Source organism: Rhinolophus ferrumequinum, chromosome 9, assembly GCF_004115265.2.
Source record: "Rhinolophus ferrumequinum isolate MPI-CBG mRhiFer1 chromosome 9, mRhiFer1_v1.p, whole genome shotgun sequence".
NCBI lineage: Eukaryota > Metazoa > Chordata > Mammalia > Chiroptera > Rhinolophidae > Rhinolophus > Rhinolophus ferrumequinum.
Genome location: NC_046292.1, coordinates 56,363,719 through 56,380,561, shown reverse-complemented (window position 1 = coordinate 56,380,561; position 16,843 = coordinate 56,363,719). Strand labels below are relative to the sequence as shown.

Below are 16,843 nucleotides of genomic sequence, written 5' to 3'. Positions count from 1 at the left end.
AAGTTCACACTCCTGTTTGGCTGGACCTATATGATCCCTCATGATCTGACTCCTAGTGTATCATCTCCTCCAGCTCCCCAAACCAGTGCAGGGACAGCCACCCACAACTTTCCACTATTGCCCCAAATAACCTGTTGCTTCATGCCACCATGTCTTTCGCACATACTATTCTATTTGTCTGAAATTCATTTGTTCAATCATTCTTTTGTTGATTGCACAACGCTGGATGCTAGGTACACAGTGATGAACAAAATAATCATAATCCCTGCCTTTTGAGTCTTTTCACTGTAAACAAACAAATATGCATGTATTCATATATTAAGAAAGTGCTGTGCATGCAATAAACAGTGAAGCAGAATAGGGAATATCAGGAAGAGCTATACTTCATTGGATTAATCAGCAAACGCCTGTCCATGGCAATACATTTTAATTTGAGGCCTAAAAGGTGGGAAGAAATAACCTCAGAAAGTACTTGGCGGCGAAGTATTGCAGGCAGTCCCAAGGCTTAAAAGCAGAAAGGAGCTTGACCTGGTTCATGAACTTGATGGAACAGAAACGAGCAAGGGACCAAAGAACAGGAGATGATTTCTCAGGAATAAGCAGGAGCAAGATCATGAGAAGTGTCAGTCATGGAAACAAGTTCAGATTTTTGTCCCAAGTGAAATGGAAAGATACCAAAAGGTTTAGACAGGGAATTGCCATAATCTCACTTACTTTTTAAAAGATCGCTCTGCTGCCCACTGGAGTTATCTAGGCGACAAGCAATAACGGGGAGAGCAGGGAGAGCAGTGAAGAGGGAAAACCTCCTGGCATTCCCTACCCCGCAAAATGAACAGCTCATGCTCAAGTACAAACACCATCTCCACCAGGAAATTCATTTCATCAGGTCTGATGACCCAAGAGGCTCTTCCTAAGTGTACCCTGATTCAAAATTCTTCAAAGGCATAAAGAAAAGAAACCCTCAAAGAATTTTTTTTTTTTATTCAGTTTATCTCAAGTCAAAAATCAAGCCACCTTTTTTTACTCACAAGCTCAGGGAAGTGGGTTGATTTCATATCGGAATGGATTTCTATAATCCTAAGTGACTGCCATTGCCTGCACTGGGAGGTAAATCACCAAAGTGGCAAAAAAAAAACACACACAGGGTTTGTGGCCATGCACACGTTTGTTGCATACACAGAAGTCAGAGCCAAACTGCCAGGATTCAAATCTCACCACTGCTAAAAATGGTTTTGTGACCCTAACCACTCTGTGCCTGTTTCCTTATTTGGAAAATAGGAATTAAATAAGTTAACAAGAGTAAAGTGCGGAAAATAGTGCTTAGGCCTTACTGCATACGGTACATGTTAGCTAATAACAATAATTATAAAAATAATATGGTCCCACGAATTTTCTACTCACTAGCCATGGACCTTGGGCAAAGACCTTAAGTTTTCTCTAAGCCTCCGAGTTTCCTCACAGGTAAAACAGATATGATAATAATAGTGTTTTTTCTAATAGGATTATTGATGAAAGGAATTCACGTGTATGCCTTAGATACAGTACCTGCCATAAAGAGTGCCAGAAAATGTTTACGGATGTTAGTTTATCATTAAAGTTAGAATTATTATGGGCAAGTTAGAAATAGGTTTATTTATGTACAGGAATATATTCTATTATGTTTATTTTACTTCAGCTAAACTCCTGGATTCAAACCCTACCCCTCCTTTAATAGTTGTATGACCTTAGGGAGGTCACTTAGCCTCTCAAAGCTTCAATTTCCTCATCTCCATATATATGGGAATTTATAATAGTATCTACTTTATGAGCTGGTAAGGATTGAATGAGATAATGCAAAAAGGTGAAGCCCCAATACAGAATCTATAAGCACTCAATAAATGTAAGCTATTGTTACCATTAATATTATTATTCAGACAGACCCTAATCTCCCTTAATAAGGAATTACGTCTTCGGCGTCCCTTTTCTCTCCACTCCTTCTACCCCCCTCACACCCACAGTAGTTGGATTCTCTCTGTGTTTGATAATAAATACCCTCTTCATAAGTCTCTATTTGCTGAAGTGAAGAGGGAGAAAGGCTAAACACAGACCCCGTTGACCCATACAAATCTAGAAGAATATATAGTGAATTTCAATCGTTCTAATACAGAAATTTAGAGTGGTATATGATTTGCTTGTCATTTCTTTAAATAAGGTTTTAATATCCAGGGTCAAAGATGAGTAAGTGAAAAATAAACCTTACTTTACCAACAAGTTAGAAGTCACATGCAGAAATCTTGGCTCAGCTCAAGCTATCCACCAGACTGCTAGGGTTAAACAGCATGGCAGAATTAAAGAAACATTAAACCAGCCAAGGAACAAATAATTAAGTGATACAAACCAGGGTAGGAGAGAGAGATTCTCTTACTCCCAACTGAAAGAATGAGAGCAAAAATAAATAAGGCAGCAGGCATAAGGTGGCAGTGGTTCAGGTAGATGCTGTTTCTGGGAAATAAATTTTCTCCTAGAAAAGGGAGAAAGAAAGGACGACATGGTTGAGAAGGTCAGCAATAAAAGAGTAAACACAGGCAGCTGTAAAGTCAGCCTCGAAGCAAAGGTTGGGGGATGACATCCATGAGCTGTCATGAAGACCATGCCAGTGGTTTTATACCAGGCATAGAAATGAGTCACATTTCCCAGAGAAGAATTCCTAATGGAATGGCTTATATTTGGGGAGTCTACAAGAGGGCACTCTGTCCTTGGTAATAGAGTTCTATAAGGCTTCTGTTCTACAGGGCTGAGATTAAGGTTCTTCACACACCCTAGGTAACGATCCCTATCACACCTGTACTGGGGGCGGGGCCCAGAGGCCAGAGATGAAAGGGAGAAATCAGAAAAATGGTTGAACAAGAAATACAGGCATGAAAATAGAGAGCCAGGAAAACGTAAAAGGGACAATTTTAGAGAAGTATTTTCTTCTTTATGCTAATATGTGCCTATAAGAAAAGATTAAATTAGCGGTTTCCAATCTTTTTTATTACTTATTAATATCCCAACAAGGCGATGAATCATCAACATGACAAAGAAAAAAAGCTATCTTCTTTCACCAGTCTTCTCTCTCCCCATTCCTAATCCTTAAATAATGACTTTTTAAATATGAGACTGCCTAAGCCAATAATTAAAATAGTGAACTCTGGCACTAACACATTAACTTTCGTGACCCAAGTCAGTATGATTTGAGAAGCTGTTTCTTCTACCCCCAGGTCTCCTTGTGAGCCAGTAGAAAACCGGGGGGCCACAGAGCAATGAACGGTTTCACATACTATGGGCAGGAACCAAATTCCTGGTTTATAAATCATCATCAACTCATTTGGAAACTGATTTGAAAGAAACGGAGTTTCCAGAAATGCATGAGGGAGGCCACTCATGAGGGGTCCATCAGCCCCACCTGGGCGGGAGGCACATGCATTTCAACACTCGTGGTGGCCTGAGCCCCATGACATCAGAAAGCTTGGGGTTCCATGAGAACAATGGAGGCAGAAGTCAAACCATCACAATGCTTAAAGATCTGATTAGAACGCACCTGACGTAAATTTCTAAATGGACTTCAAGTTTCAGACAGTTCTGTTGGGGAGTGCATGAGTTTGGAGCCTTCCCTAACACAGAAACTATTTATGGAGCCGGATCTCCTTTGGCAGGGCTACCCAGCGTGTGCCCCACAGATGGACATCAGCCTCACTGGGGAGCTTGCCAGAAATGCAAATGCGTGGGCCCCACCCCAGACCTAGAGAATCATAAACTCTGGGGGTGGGGTTTTGCAATCTCTGGTGTCACAAGCCCCTGGGGAGTGGGGGTGGGGGTCCTGGGGCAGTTCAAGTTGAGTAGCACTGTAGTCAGTGTATCTGTTAGATGCAACAGACTTAGGGATTGCTTTGTAGTCTGAATTCCATGGTTTTGGGGAGTTCCTTATCCTTCCTAAGCTTCAGTCTCCCATTCCACATAGAGTGCTTGTCTCCCTGCTGAGTAAATATCCCTGATAATCACAGTGTGAGGTCCCAGGGCTAGTGCTGGCCACACATGGGAGAGCCAGCACTGCCCCTGCTCCTGGCTCTCACAGTCCACTGGAGGAACTTGACAGTCTAGCAGAGGGGTTGGCTCACTTCATCTGGAAAGAGACAGATAGTAAATATTTAAGGCTTTGAGGGCCGTACAGTCCACAGGTCCACTTCTCAACTCTGTCACTGTGCCCCAAAAGCAGACATAGACACTAGGAAATGAATAAGCATGGCTATGTTTCAATAAAACCTTATTTATGGACACTGATCTTTGAATTTCATACATTTTCACACATCATGAAATCTTATTCTTTTGATTTTTTTTAACCATTTAATAATGCCCATCCTGAGATCTTATTGTGAGATAATAAATACCTGTAAAATATCTGGCAAGCTGTCTGCCAAAGAGAAGACACTCAGCAAATGGCACCTACTATCATTATTATAATAAAATGTTCATCTCATGAAAAAAAAATGTTAACACTGTATGATCCAGGAAGATAGATAGAGCAGGGCAGGAATACAGTGCAGAAGTGTAGGCAAAACAGAGCTAGCTGCAGGTTTACAACCTGATTTGCTCTATGTATCACTGGACATACATCTATTAGCATATCTCTGAATTTATATACACCCAAATAAGCAGCGAAAAAATAAGCAAACTGTACAAAGGAACTCCAATCACCTTACTCTCTTGACTTAAAAGAAGACATGTGGTTTATTCTGGATGTCTAAATTGCTGCCATATGTGACCGCCCTCCTGGAGCAAAGGAATGACTCAAATAAAAGTGTATAAAGTCTGTCTCTGACCTCAATGCCTCCAGGAGTTCACACTACCACACTGAGACCAAAGCAGCACTCCCTAAGAATTCACAGCTGCTCGACATCTGGGGGGCCAATCTGGCACAGGATATGGAAAAACCTGGGACTCCATCTTGAAAGTTGATGAAAGTTCAAGGGCTCATCAAAGGCTCCAGCGTGTCCGTGGGTCCAGCAGTCATTACTTGCTCGTCATTTGCTTTCCTTTGGCTGCCAAGAGTCTGACCAATAGGGGTGTCTTCCCTTCCATCCCCTACCCAGTAAGCCATCCTTTCTCCTTCGCCCTTACACAGTTTCCATTGTCTCCAAGTGTATCAGTCCTTTCTGACGCTGAGGATGAATACCTGAACAAACAGTTCCGTAGCCACTACCTACATGTGGCCGTTGAGCACTTGAAACATGGCTGGTGTGACTGAGGAACCACATTTTTTAAATTTCATTTTATTTTATTTACACTTAAAAACCGATACTCGATTCAACTCTTGGAAAACTTTTTAAGCATCCTTGGAGCAACTTGGACAGGAGAACTTTTTTCGACTATAAATTTTATAAAATCCAAATAAAGACCACGGATTTCTGATGAAAATTTAGCATCCAAGTTGAGAAAGGCTGTCATGGCAAAATACATACCCTGTACCAGGTTTCGAAGACTTATGAAAAAAAAAGAATGTAAATATCTCATTAATCATTTTTATATGGATTTCATGTTGAAATGAAAATGTTTTGGATATATGGGGTTAAACAAAATATATTACACTAAATTTTTCCTATGGGGTTAAACAAAATATATTACACTAAATTTTTCCTCTTTCTTTTCGCTTTTTTTTATTTTTTAACTGTGGCTCTTACAAAATATAAAATTGCATAAGTGGCCTGGCGTTACAGGCAGCACTGCCACAACCCAATGAATAACGGTATTATTGTCATCCCTTATATTATCACAAAGCCAGAATCAGACTCAGAGTCAATCCAGCTCTGACCTCTGTACCCACAGTCTTCTTCCTGCTCTTGCCCCAGAGAACAGCCCTTCTTTCCTGGTTACCATGTTCCCCGATTGATAAGGAAAACCCTTCACAAATAGAGACTTTCACTTCTCTTCCTTTAGAAACCAGGGCATTGTTGGGGCCAAGAACACTAAACAACGATACCAGGAACGGCGGCCCTGCTCTCTGCAGGTATGTATCCCACTTGATCAAGGAGGGAAATCGTCCCAGGACAGATATTTTGTTCATTCCAGTCCTAAAATCTAAGAGGAGCTCCATGTATATATTTTAATTTCACATCACGACTAATTTCCAACGCAGAACATATACATTTTATTACCAGTTCCCTTGTGATCATGGGTTTCTCAGAGCAAGTCACAAATACAGTTTTCATAACTGACCAAAGATGCTTTCCCTTTGTGCCCGATAAATGCTCAGCTAATAAATTCACTAGGAAACAAAATAGCCTTTGAAATTAGAGAGAAGTCCTTTTCAGAAAAGGATTTTGCATGCAAGAGTTTTGAAATCTGAGAAATATATTAAACTAGGATTGAATGAATGAGGGTACATATTTGTATTTACTGTGTATATGCAGAGACACACTTTTTTTTTTTTTTTTTTACACAAACTCTAGAATGACTCAAACACAAGGATCTCTCTTTTCCTGGCCCCTGAGAAATCTCTTTAGGAGCTAACTTTCCTGTACTCGCCCAAGTACCAGATGTTGTGAGCTCCAACCTCTCCACATCATACAGGAAATGAGAGGCAGGCCTGGAGATGCGGGGTATTGGGCAAAGGGTCCCTCAGAGTGTCACCTACCCTGATGCGGCTATTTATTGAGGCCTCTTAGTGACTTTAAATCAGTTTAAAATCAGAACCAGAGCCTACTCTCAATCCTTCAGCTGAGGAAGAGAGAAAATGTAGTGAAAGTGCAGATAATCCCTTCACCTCATTTGAGCCATTTCCTAGAACTACCTTTCTGATAATAAACCTTGACAGAGCTGCTAAAAAGGAGAGGAATTAACCAATTTGGGGTTTAGCTCCTCTCCCTTTTCGTACTCTGGTGGAGGTGCTAATTGACAGCAAAATGCATGCAAGGTATACCTCAGAACGGGCAGGGAGAGACAGGATCTGGGTAATCCATAAACTGAATAATGAGCCTTTTAACAACCAGGAGCTAACTGCAGCTTTCTGTAGTGGGATCCTGGTAGTACTTGTAAATCTACTCTCTCCAAGTAGAATAAGGCCTTCCTCCACTTTTCCCCAAAGCCGGGAAACAGAAAAGAACTCATCCAACTCCCAGCCCTCAGAAACAAGTATGTGTTAAATTCTCACAAACAGATAAGCATTTTCCTCCTGGGGAACAGATTTAATAACTTTCCCCAGTCATTTACTGGAAAACTTCAGAGGCTCCCTCTGAACCCTTCTTTCTCCCACCAGTCCCCAAGATAGATTCCTGGATTCAAGCTGTTATCTAATTATTAATAACACTAATAATAATTTTGCCATATGTGTGTACAGTGCATTCTGCTTTAAAAGTACATGTGTGAGCATTATCTCTTTTGAACTGCAACACCACTGAAATGGGGATCCAGCTAGGGGAGCCTGAAGCTTATACAACTTGTAGGTCTCTTTAAGAAAATGAATATAAAATTATAAATACAAAAATACCAAGGCCTCTTCCCAGAGCCTTGGAGGGGCCCTGAAGCTTGACCTAGGGTAAATCCAACTCTATACCACCCTTCTCCTGCACTTCCACCCCCAAAGGCACATGTGTGTTTTTCTGGCAAGAGGGATGGGGTCATGTGACTTACCCAGGGTCAAAGGGCTATTCAGTGTTAGAGACAGAATTAGAACCTTCTTATCTTCCCAGTCTCTGTGGCACCTCTATTTCCTCCAGTTCCTCTGTCACAAAGGAAACTTTGAGGAAGGGACAAATAAAAACAACACAGCTAAAAGTAATCCCGGGGCCGGCCTGGTGGCTCAGGCAGTTGGAGCTCCGTGCTCCTAACTCCGAAGGCTGCTGGTTCGATTTCCACGTGGGCCTGTGGGCTCTCAACCACAAGGTTGCCAGTTCAACTCCTCCAGTCCCGCAAGGGACGGTGGGCTGCGCCCCCTGCAACTAACAACAGCAACTGGACCTGGAGCTGAGCTGCCCCCCGCCACAACTAAGACTAAAAGGACAACAACTTGAAGCTGAACAGCACCCTCCACAACTTGACTTGGAAAAAAAGTCCTGGAAGTACACACTGTTCCCCAATAAAGTCCTGTTCCCCTTCCCCAATAAAATCTTAAAAAAAAAAAAAAAAAAAAGTAATCCCCACCAGGCAGGTGTTAGGAAGCTGTCTAGATTGAGTATCGCCTGTATAGATGGTAAAATAAATTCAAAGCCCCTACAATCACTTAATTGGCACTGAAGGTAAAAGACGCACTGCACAACCACACAGAACTGGGGTAAACCTCACCTTCACCACTTGCTAACCTCAGGACCTGAGACAAGTTAGTTAGCTTCTCTGAATCTATAAAAGTTTACATGCAATGACGCATGTAAAGCACCTAGGACCCAGCCTGAACACTCTAGGTGTTCAGTAAGTAGTAACTATTATAGTTTCTGCTGTTATCAATTCATCCAAAGAGAAGTGCTTTTACACAAGCAACCCATTCCCTTAAAGGAAGTTGCAAAAACATCTGCTCAGGCACCATAATACTGAAAATTAGACCAGGCAGCTACTGATATTTCAGCATTCCTTGGGCAGCAGGAAGAAATGTCAAAACAGATTCATTAGACAGAGTGCCTTGTCTGTTCGATTTGCTGGGGTTATCATAGAGTTTTAGATTTATAACCTTTGTACTGTGAAGTCTCGGTGGCTTTCCCATCTCAGTGAAGCCATATTACTTTCAAATGCTTTGAGACCTCATAGTTTGACAACCACAAATGGTGGTTGTGAGTGTTGTTTTCTTTGTTTTGTTTTCTGCTTTTACTTTTTTTGTTTTCTTTCACTTGCGGAACCAAAATGGTCACAACAAAAGATGAGGCATTCTTATACTTTCCTTCTTTCTTCCTTCCAGTCCAGTTCTCTCCTCCCCCTCCATCCAGATTTCAAATTAGCTCCAGATTTTATTTGAGAAGCAGTAAGAGATCTACAAGACAACAAACTGAGAAGGAACCTCAGAAGAAAAGTAACTAATAAATGTTAATCTACTTGTTATATGTTAGAGTGAAAAATCCATGCTACAAGTACATTCATGTAGAATTCAGCCGTTTACAGAGGACAGGTTACACCCATGTCCATAACTCGCATCTCAGAAAAAATTAATAACAACATTTATACAGTCAACAAACATTTAGTCAATACTTCACTGACAGTCAGGCTAGTTCTTATCGATACCAAGTTAAATTAAGACAAGGCCTTTCTTGCCCCTAAGACTGAACTGGGTAACCACCAACAACCCCACCCATAGATTGCCATACTACTCGGTATAACTTTCAAAATACTTTGCATACCTGGAATTACTAGTTTAATTATTTGCCTCCCCATTGAGTCTGTAATCTTACTTAGGGCAAGAACAGTATTCATTTACAGATACTTAGTAAACACTAGCTGATCATCGACCAACTGAAGGCCCTGCCCTTTATGAGTTATAGTCAAACAAAAGAGTTAGCATGTAAACAGCTAACTGACAGTACAGGGTAATACCTGCTGCTACAGAGATAAGAACTACAACCATGGGAGCACACAGAAAGTCTGCTGAAGCAGGGGAAGGCTTGACTGCAGATGTGACACTGAAATGGGAGTTGAAGGATAAGCAGAACTTCTGTCAGTGGAGGAAAAGTGATAGGGAATTCCCTGCAGAGAAAACTGCCTGTACAACAATAGCTAATAGCTAGTAATTATCAAGGACTTATTATATGCCAGTACAGAAATCAGCTCATTATTCCTCATAACCTTAAGAAGTGGGCAGTATTTTTGTTCCCATTTCACAGATGAGGAAACTGAGGCTGAGAGATCTCACTGCTGGAACACACTAGTCTGACATCAGAGCCCAGGCTCTCAATCCCTATGCTATGCTACAAAGGCACAGAACCATGAAAGGAGGTGCTACACGTACAGACTTTAGGATAAGTTTAGATAAGTGTCTGGAGCATAGGTAAGGGAGTAGTATAGCGGGTGGTGAGGCCAGATATGTGGACAGGGCTGGATTCTGAAGGAACGTGAATACCACGCTAAACAGTTGGGTTTACCCACAAGGTCTGGGAAGCCAAGACAAGCCTTTAAGCGTGCAAATGGCACGATCAGCACTGCATTTGATCATCACTGCACAATTCTCTGAGAAAGATGTGGAAGATGGGCAAGATTGTGACGAACCTGAAGGAAAGGAGACTTTTTCAAAAGACTAAATACTAGGTTCTGGACAAGACAGAGGGCGTAAGCATAGAAAGCAATGGGCAGATTTGAGAGATTTTCCTGAAATAGAATTGATGTAATATGATGAAGGACTGTGTCTGGGTCAGGGGGAATAAATGAGAAGACATCAAGTTCATAATTTGATGTCAACATTCATCCAATTTTCCATCAACTAAATGTTATACACGCACAAGTATCTGATAGAGAAGATAACAGTAGCTTAGTCATACACCTACTGTGTTACTGTCTACCTGCTTCATGTTCCTAAGTCTCATCATCCTGGCAAAACCGTAGTCTTCTCCAGAAATGACTCAAGAGTGTCTTGTGTCCACATGTCTATTCAATGTCCACTTCAGTGCCAGATACAAAGGAAAACTGAATACAACTCACCAAATATTTATTAAATATTAAATGTTTACAAGATACTGTGCTCAAAAAGTACCTGCTGATCGAAAAATCACAGAAGAATCACAGAAGAAATTGTGAATGGATTTCATTATACAAAATTTTAAAGTATCTGTGATTTACAAAAGAAAGAAAACAAAAACTAACATAAATTTAAAAGTTTTACTTCACTAGTAATCAAATAAATACAAATTAAATATTTTCTTGTCTATCAAATTTCAAAAACATTTAAAACACCCCATGGAAGGAGACTGGTCCTTGACTTAACTGTTCACCGGGGCACAGTTACCCAGGAGAGCTTCCTAACCAGGAGCATGGCAAGAAATGAACCTACTAGGACTTTGTTTTTTTCTGCAGTATAACTAGCCTATTCTTTCTAATATGCACATATTCTTATCTAACGCCTAGAGTATCCTACTGAGGAATGTATGATCATCTCCATTTTAGAAACTGGGGCAGTGAAATCAAGAAACTTGCTTGTGATTCTACAATTAGTTAGTGGTGGAGCCATAAGTAAAATCCACATAGTTCTGACTTCAAAGCCCATGCAATGTGGAGCAAGTATGAAATCCACAATCAAATGATTATTGAGGTAATCTTCATTCTGTTATGAGAGCCAGCTCTGTGCATAGGCAGGATGGGCCCCCACCATGTACAATACCTTGAAGAGACAGTTCTATAGGCCCCCAAAGACCACCATTAGCTACCATAGCATGGGCTTCTCTTCTAAGTTAGTCAGAGATTCCCACTATCAAGGTCATTACTGGTAGCAATAATGAGACTTTAATCAACTCCTCTGTCTCTCAGTTTTTTCATGTGTAAAAATGGATAATAAAATCTACCTCAAAAATCTCTTGTGAAGATTCGTTTTCACCCATAGAATAAAGCTGACACTGTCTCAAAAGTTATCTTTCTAAAGCACAAGCTCCATCACAGTCAGTACTGTTTGGTCTTTAAAACCCAGATCCAATATGTTAAGTGGGAAGCCTGTCTTGATTACCCAATGAGAGTGTTCGTTGCTCTCTTCCTCCATGCTTCTATTGCGCCTTCCATAGACACTATATCATTCTTCACATTGTAACAAACATTCATTTACTTTTCTCTTACCATACCATAAGCCACTCAAGAATGGAATCAATTGCTTATATATCTTGGGAAGCCAACACCAAATCCAGGACCAGCAAATGGTGGAAAATGTTTCATTAAAAAGAAAGTCCATCATTTTATCCTCATAACACCCTGTAAGGCAATTATGATAATTATCTGCATTCTACAACTCGAACAAATTGAGTTTCCAAGTTGCTGTGATTGTCGAAAATCATAACAAGGAGACAAAGCTTACATTGAATCCAGTTCTCCAGACTCTCTACTCCACCATGCATGGCCTTTCAAAGACAACAAGGGGAAAAGGTCCACCATAGACCATAGAGCACCTAGACCATCATTGCATACAGGTGCTTTGTTTCTCAAAGGTGGTAAGGACTCTGAATGGTTATTAAGACATCTTAGAAAGCTATCACCTGGGAAAGTACAAGGAATACCATTAAAGTATAAGGAACATTGGCAGATCTGGGTCTAAATACCAGCTTACTCTGTCCTTAGCCCTGTTGCCTGGGCAAATCTCTTAAACTCTGGAGACTCATCTTCCTCATCTGTAAAATGGGATTTTAAACAATGATACTCACCTTGCAGGGTCCGATGCAAAAATAAGTGAGTTATATGAAATGGGCTAAGGATATAGTACAGATTAATTAAACTGCAGTTATTATATGTCAGAAAAATGGCACATATTAAATGTCTGTGCCACAAGGTATTTTTCATACCCTCTCTTATTTCATCCCCACAGCAACCCTGTGGAGTAGCTGCTATTTCTTTGATCTTACATTGAGGAAACTGAGACTCAGAGAAGTTTAAGCAATTTGTCCAAGGTCATACAAGTAGCAATTAGCAGAGCCTGAATTCAGACTAAGGTCTCTCTGAGTCCAGAGCCTTTGCTCTTTGCAGATTACTCAGATGAGTTTCAGTGAAGGAAAAAAAAGAAGGATTCAGATATGCCCTACATATCTGAGGTCAGTGTGAGATCCTGGAAAGGAAAGATGGGATCAGATTCGTGTGTAGCTTGGGACGTGTATTAAATATATTAGAAACATGTACAAGATAAAGCAGGGGAGAAACCAAAAGGAAAGGAGACGGCCAACAATAAATACCATGCTCCTGAACCTCCCTTTCAGCTAATGACACAAGAAATAGTAAAAATGATTTATGTCCATATTTCAGTCCTGCTGTTAAGTCTCCAAGGTAAAAACACCATATTGTAATAATGATGTATTATTTGCTCTTGAATATGTTCAAGAAAATGTTCTGAAACCAAACAGGAAGCTCGAAAAGTCACAGGAAATATCCGAGCTCCTTTACTCTAAGAAATGGAAACAAACTCTACTACGTTAGTCTTTTATTTGAGTCATTAATACCAAGGCAGGTTGGGAGAAGATTCAAGTAATTAGTAGAAAAGTAGATAGCTTCAGATCGGCCTACAGAGAAACAACTACTATTTCACAATAACACAACAACAAAAAATTGTTTTCTGGTGTTTTCCTTTGTCACACACACAGCTCCCCCAAGCTTGGAACATGTAGGCCTTTGCATTCTCCAATCAAGGCCCAGGAAACCTTCATTCTGTGAATGTTTTTGATTCATGCATTTAGGAGTCAAGTTAGGCAGGAGTAGAAACAGCAGTGCAGAAAAACGAAAAAACAAAACAAACAAACGCTATCCCTGTGGGATGAAAAGTTCTCAAGTGAGGCAGTCACACCAAGTCCTCCCACCTGATGCCACAAGGCTGAACCCAGAAAGATGCTCAGTCCAAGCTAAGAACCCAGACCTGGAGAAAGAAAACTCAACAAAGAAGGGGTAGCTGTGCGGAGTCTGATAGAAAGTAAAATCATTTTGTTTGTTCAAATTTATGAGCAAAAGGAGAGTCCGAGATTCTCTAATAAATTCACCCACCTGTGAACTTTTCCAAAGTAGAGCTAATGGCACACAGAGCTGGCTGATCTCTTAGAAAACTCATTCCTAAGGGACTACCCGTAAACTCAGAAGTTTCTGTCTTCACATTATCAAATGCTCAGTAGAATCCCCTCTGCTCACTCTCACCCCCATTCAAAATGCTATACCCCTCACCACCTATAGCCTATACCCAGCCATTCATCCTTTCTCTGTGGCCCCTGAAAGGCCTCAGGGAACAGAGACGCAGGACCCGCGGGAGCACCCCTCCCCTCCCTGCCATCCCCATTATTCGGCACACAGCCCTGCTCTCCCCTGGAGCCAACAGTCTGCAGCTCCTTCAATGCAGGCGCGAGCAGACAGGAATGGTGGGAAGAGAGGCTGTGCCAGCTGCATGTTTCGGAATCTCCCTCCATATGCATTTGCCAAAGGAACAAAAAGAAAATCAGTGCCAAGAAAAGACAACTGAGATGAGGATGCGGTGGGACCACGGCTGACTCCGTGCCTCTTAGCAGCAAGAGGCTGGCCAACCACGCGTCCGAGCCACAGATCCTAGTCGTTACCTTCAGGATGCAGGCCATGACGCTCCGCCGGCTCTCCTGCCACCGAGCAGCGGGCGCGCCTAGGTCACAGGCAGTCCGGGCGACAGGCTGGAGGCTGGTACCGCTGCAGGACCGCTCCAGCACACATTCCCGCAGATCCAAATAAGGGGACCGCGGTGCAAGCTGCACGGACACAGGCCCCGCCCCCAGGCCTCGGCCCCGCCCCCGGTCCAGTCCACTGGCTGGCAGCCCGCGAGGCCCCGCCCCCAGGTCACGTGCTGTCCCAGGCGCCGGCGGCCACCCTTAGTACTTGCTACTTTTTCTTTCCTCTTTTTTTTTTTTCTGTAAATGATCTGTCGTTCAACCTATACAAAGCCTGCTCAGCAGCAGGCAGGGATCTGGGTCTCGCTGTGGAGAGAGAGCAGTCTTTTCTTCTCGATTCCGTCTCCTCTAACATCAAGAGAACTCCTTGCAGACATTTCACACTTTTTAAAAAGTTAAATGGGCTTGGAATCACCCCTCTACAGGCATCATCAAAGGATTCTTCAGAAGGTGCAAACGAAATTCTCCCTGAGCTGTCTAAGGATAAAGTCTTTACTGTGCTTAAAAACTGTAATGGGCTTCTCTAAAATTAATAATTTTCCATTTATAAGGGAACACACATACCTATTAAGGAAAGATGCTATGAAACTTGCGTTACGTGTATTTTCTGTCTGTACACACATGCACATATACATATATATGTGTGTATAAATGTACATGTATAAAATGCATTGCTCTTTCACGCTTTAAGCTTGTGTACATATATAGTAAATAGAATATATGCATGTATTTGAACATATAGTATATTCTCATATATATTAATTATATATGTATATAAAGTGTGGGGAGTGGGGGCACATGCATAGACAGGACTTTGTTCTTCCTTGCTACAAGTTCAGAATTTGAATGAACTTTGCTGCAACAAGGTTAGATCTAAACTTTCCTGTTATGGCTGGAAATCCAGACAGGCCATGTTTTCACATCCAACCTGAATTCCCTGATGCTAAAACAAAGGGTGATACACAGCTCTCCCTAACCGGCAGGTGGTGTGTATATGGTATGTATATGTTTTGGGTCCTCTCTGTCCCTCAGCAGGCCATCTCTGAGTGAAAATCAACAAGGAAAGCCCAATTCCCAAGGAAGAACCAGCTAAGAGAAGCAGAGTTATAACTATAAGGAAAATAATGTCACATACATAGCAGAACTTGGGAGAGAACCTTCTGTGTATATACACAGATTTCTACCACTTAGTCTTTCAGAGAAATCTTAATACCAGGCCCAAAATGTTTACCCAACAGAGGTTTCACTTGCTAAAAACCCTGTCTAGTCTACCTACGTGGAGTCAGGAAAAGCACTGTGGGCTGTGGGTGGCTATGACGTCATGAAATTGGCTTATAAACCACAAGGCAGAAACCGGGCTTTCAAGAATTTGGTGTTTTCTTGATGAGAACATTTAAAATCACAAGAGCAGGAGAAATCACAGGAAAAGGGTTGCAAAAGCTGAGGACGCACTGCCTGCTCCCAAAGGAAGCCTCTCTTTTCAGTCATCCTGAAGGAACACACTCTGCTCTCCACGCCTTCCCCAAGCCCCTCCATCCACTTCGGAGATCTATTAATTTTCAATAAGAACTCCTTGATCAGGACTGTATATTTTAAACCGCTGCTTTAGCTCATGGTCTTTTGTGGAACAAGAAAGTTTAATATTTCATTCATTTATTAATTCAACAAAACTTAATTGAGCTACTACTAGAAGAATACATCTTTTTTGAGCTACCTCTAACAGGAGGAAAAAGCCTTTACTGAGGTGAGGTACTACAGGACCTGTCAGGAATGAAAGAATGGTTTTCATGGTCTCTAACATCGTCTCAGGTTCAGTCTGGTGAGAAAAATAGGAGATACATGATAATATAACATAATAGGGTCTTTAACCAAATGGAAGCAAAGCTCTAAGGAAAGAGGGACTGGGCCTGACAGAGTGGCAGGTGGGAAGGCAGGGGTGGACAAAGCACATCAATCTGTCTCCAGAAAGTGTGCAGGTCTGTGAGACAACACAGAGACTTTAGTGAACAAACCTGGCTGAGTACTTCCTTTTTGGGTGACCTTGATCAAGTTTCTTAACCTCTCTTGAATCCTGAGCTTAAATAATAGTATCCATCCCTGTGAGGACTAAATGAGATAATGCTTATAAACCCACTCACCTCAATTCCTGGCACTATGAACACTCTCAAAATGGCAGCTCTTTATCTAAAGAACAAAACCTTCGACTAAAGCTAGCTTGTGGGAGAGGATGAACAGAGCGATTGCCATTCACCTTGGATGTCTCAGAAAGATGAACATTAATGAGGCAAACGCTTAGCATCTTGTGACTTGGGTGAGGGCTTTACTGACCCATCAGTCTTGGGTATGGCTCTCTCAATTAAATTCCCAACCACCTATGTTCACACTTCCCAAAATGTTATTGTTTTATTAGCATCTACAAGTTGTGTCTAAATATACAAGCTATGCCTAAATAGAAATAGAAGCACATTTCTAACAACCTATACACAAAATCAAAAGATTCTAGAATAAGTCTGGACCAGAAGTTTTACAAAAATCAATATTAATAGTCATTGTTT

The 16,843-nt window shown here is 41.4% G+C and overlaps 1 protein-coding gene across 2 annotated transcripts in view; it reads right to left on the bottom strand.

The window, feature by feature from the left end:
- The window catches only part of ST6GALNAC3 (ST6 N-acetylgalactosaminide alpha-2,6-sialyltransferase 3), a 574,754-nt gene extending 560,380 nt beyond the window's left edge, over positions 1–14,374 (bottom strand). For both annotated transcript variants that reach the window (XM_033113214.1, XM_033113213.1), the window contains exon 1: positions 14,208–14,374. In XM_033113214.1, coding sequence (XP_032969105.1) covers positions 14,208–14,225 — 18 coding nt within the window. In that variant the 5' untranslated portion in view covers positions 14,226–14,374. The remainder of the gene's footprint in view (positions 1–14,207) is intronic.
- Positions 14,375–16,843: the final 2,469 nt, after the last annotated feature.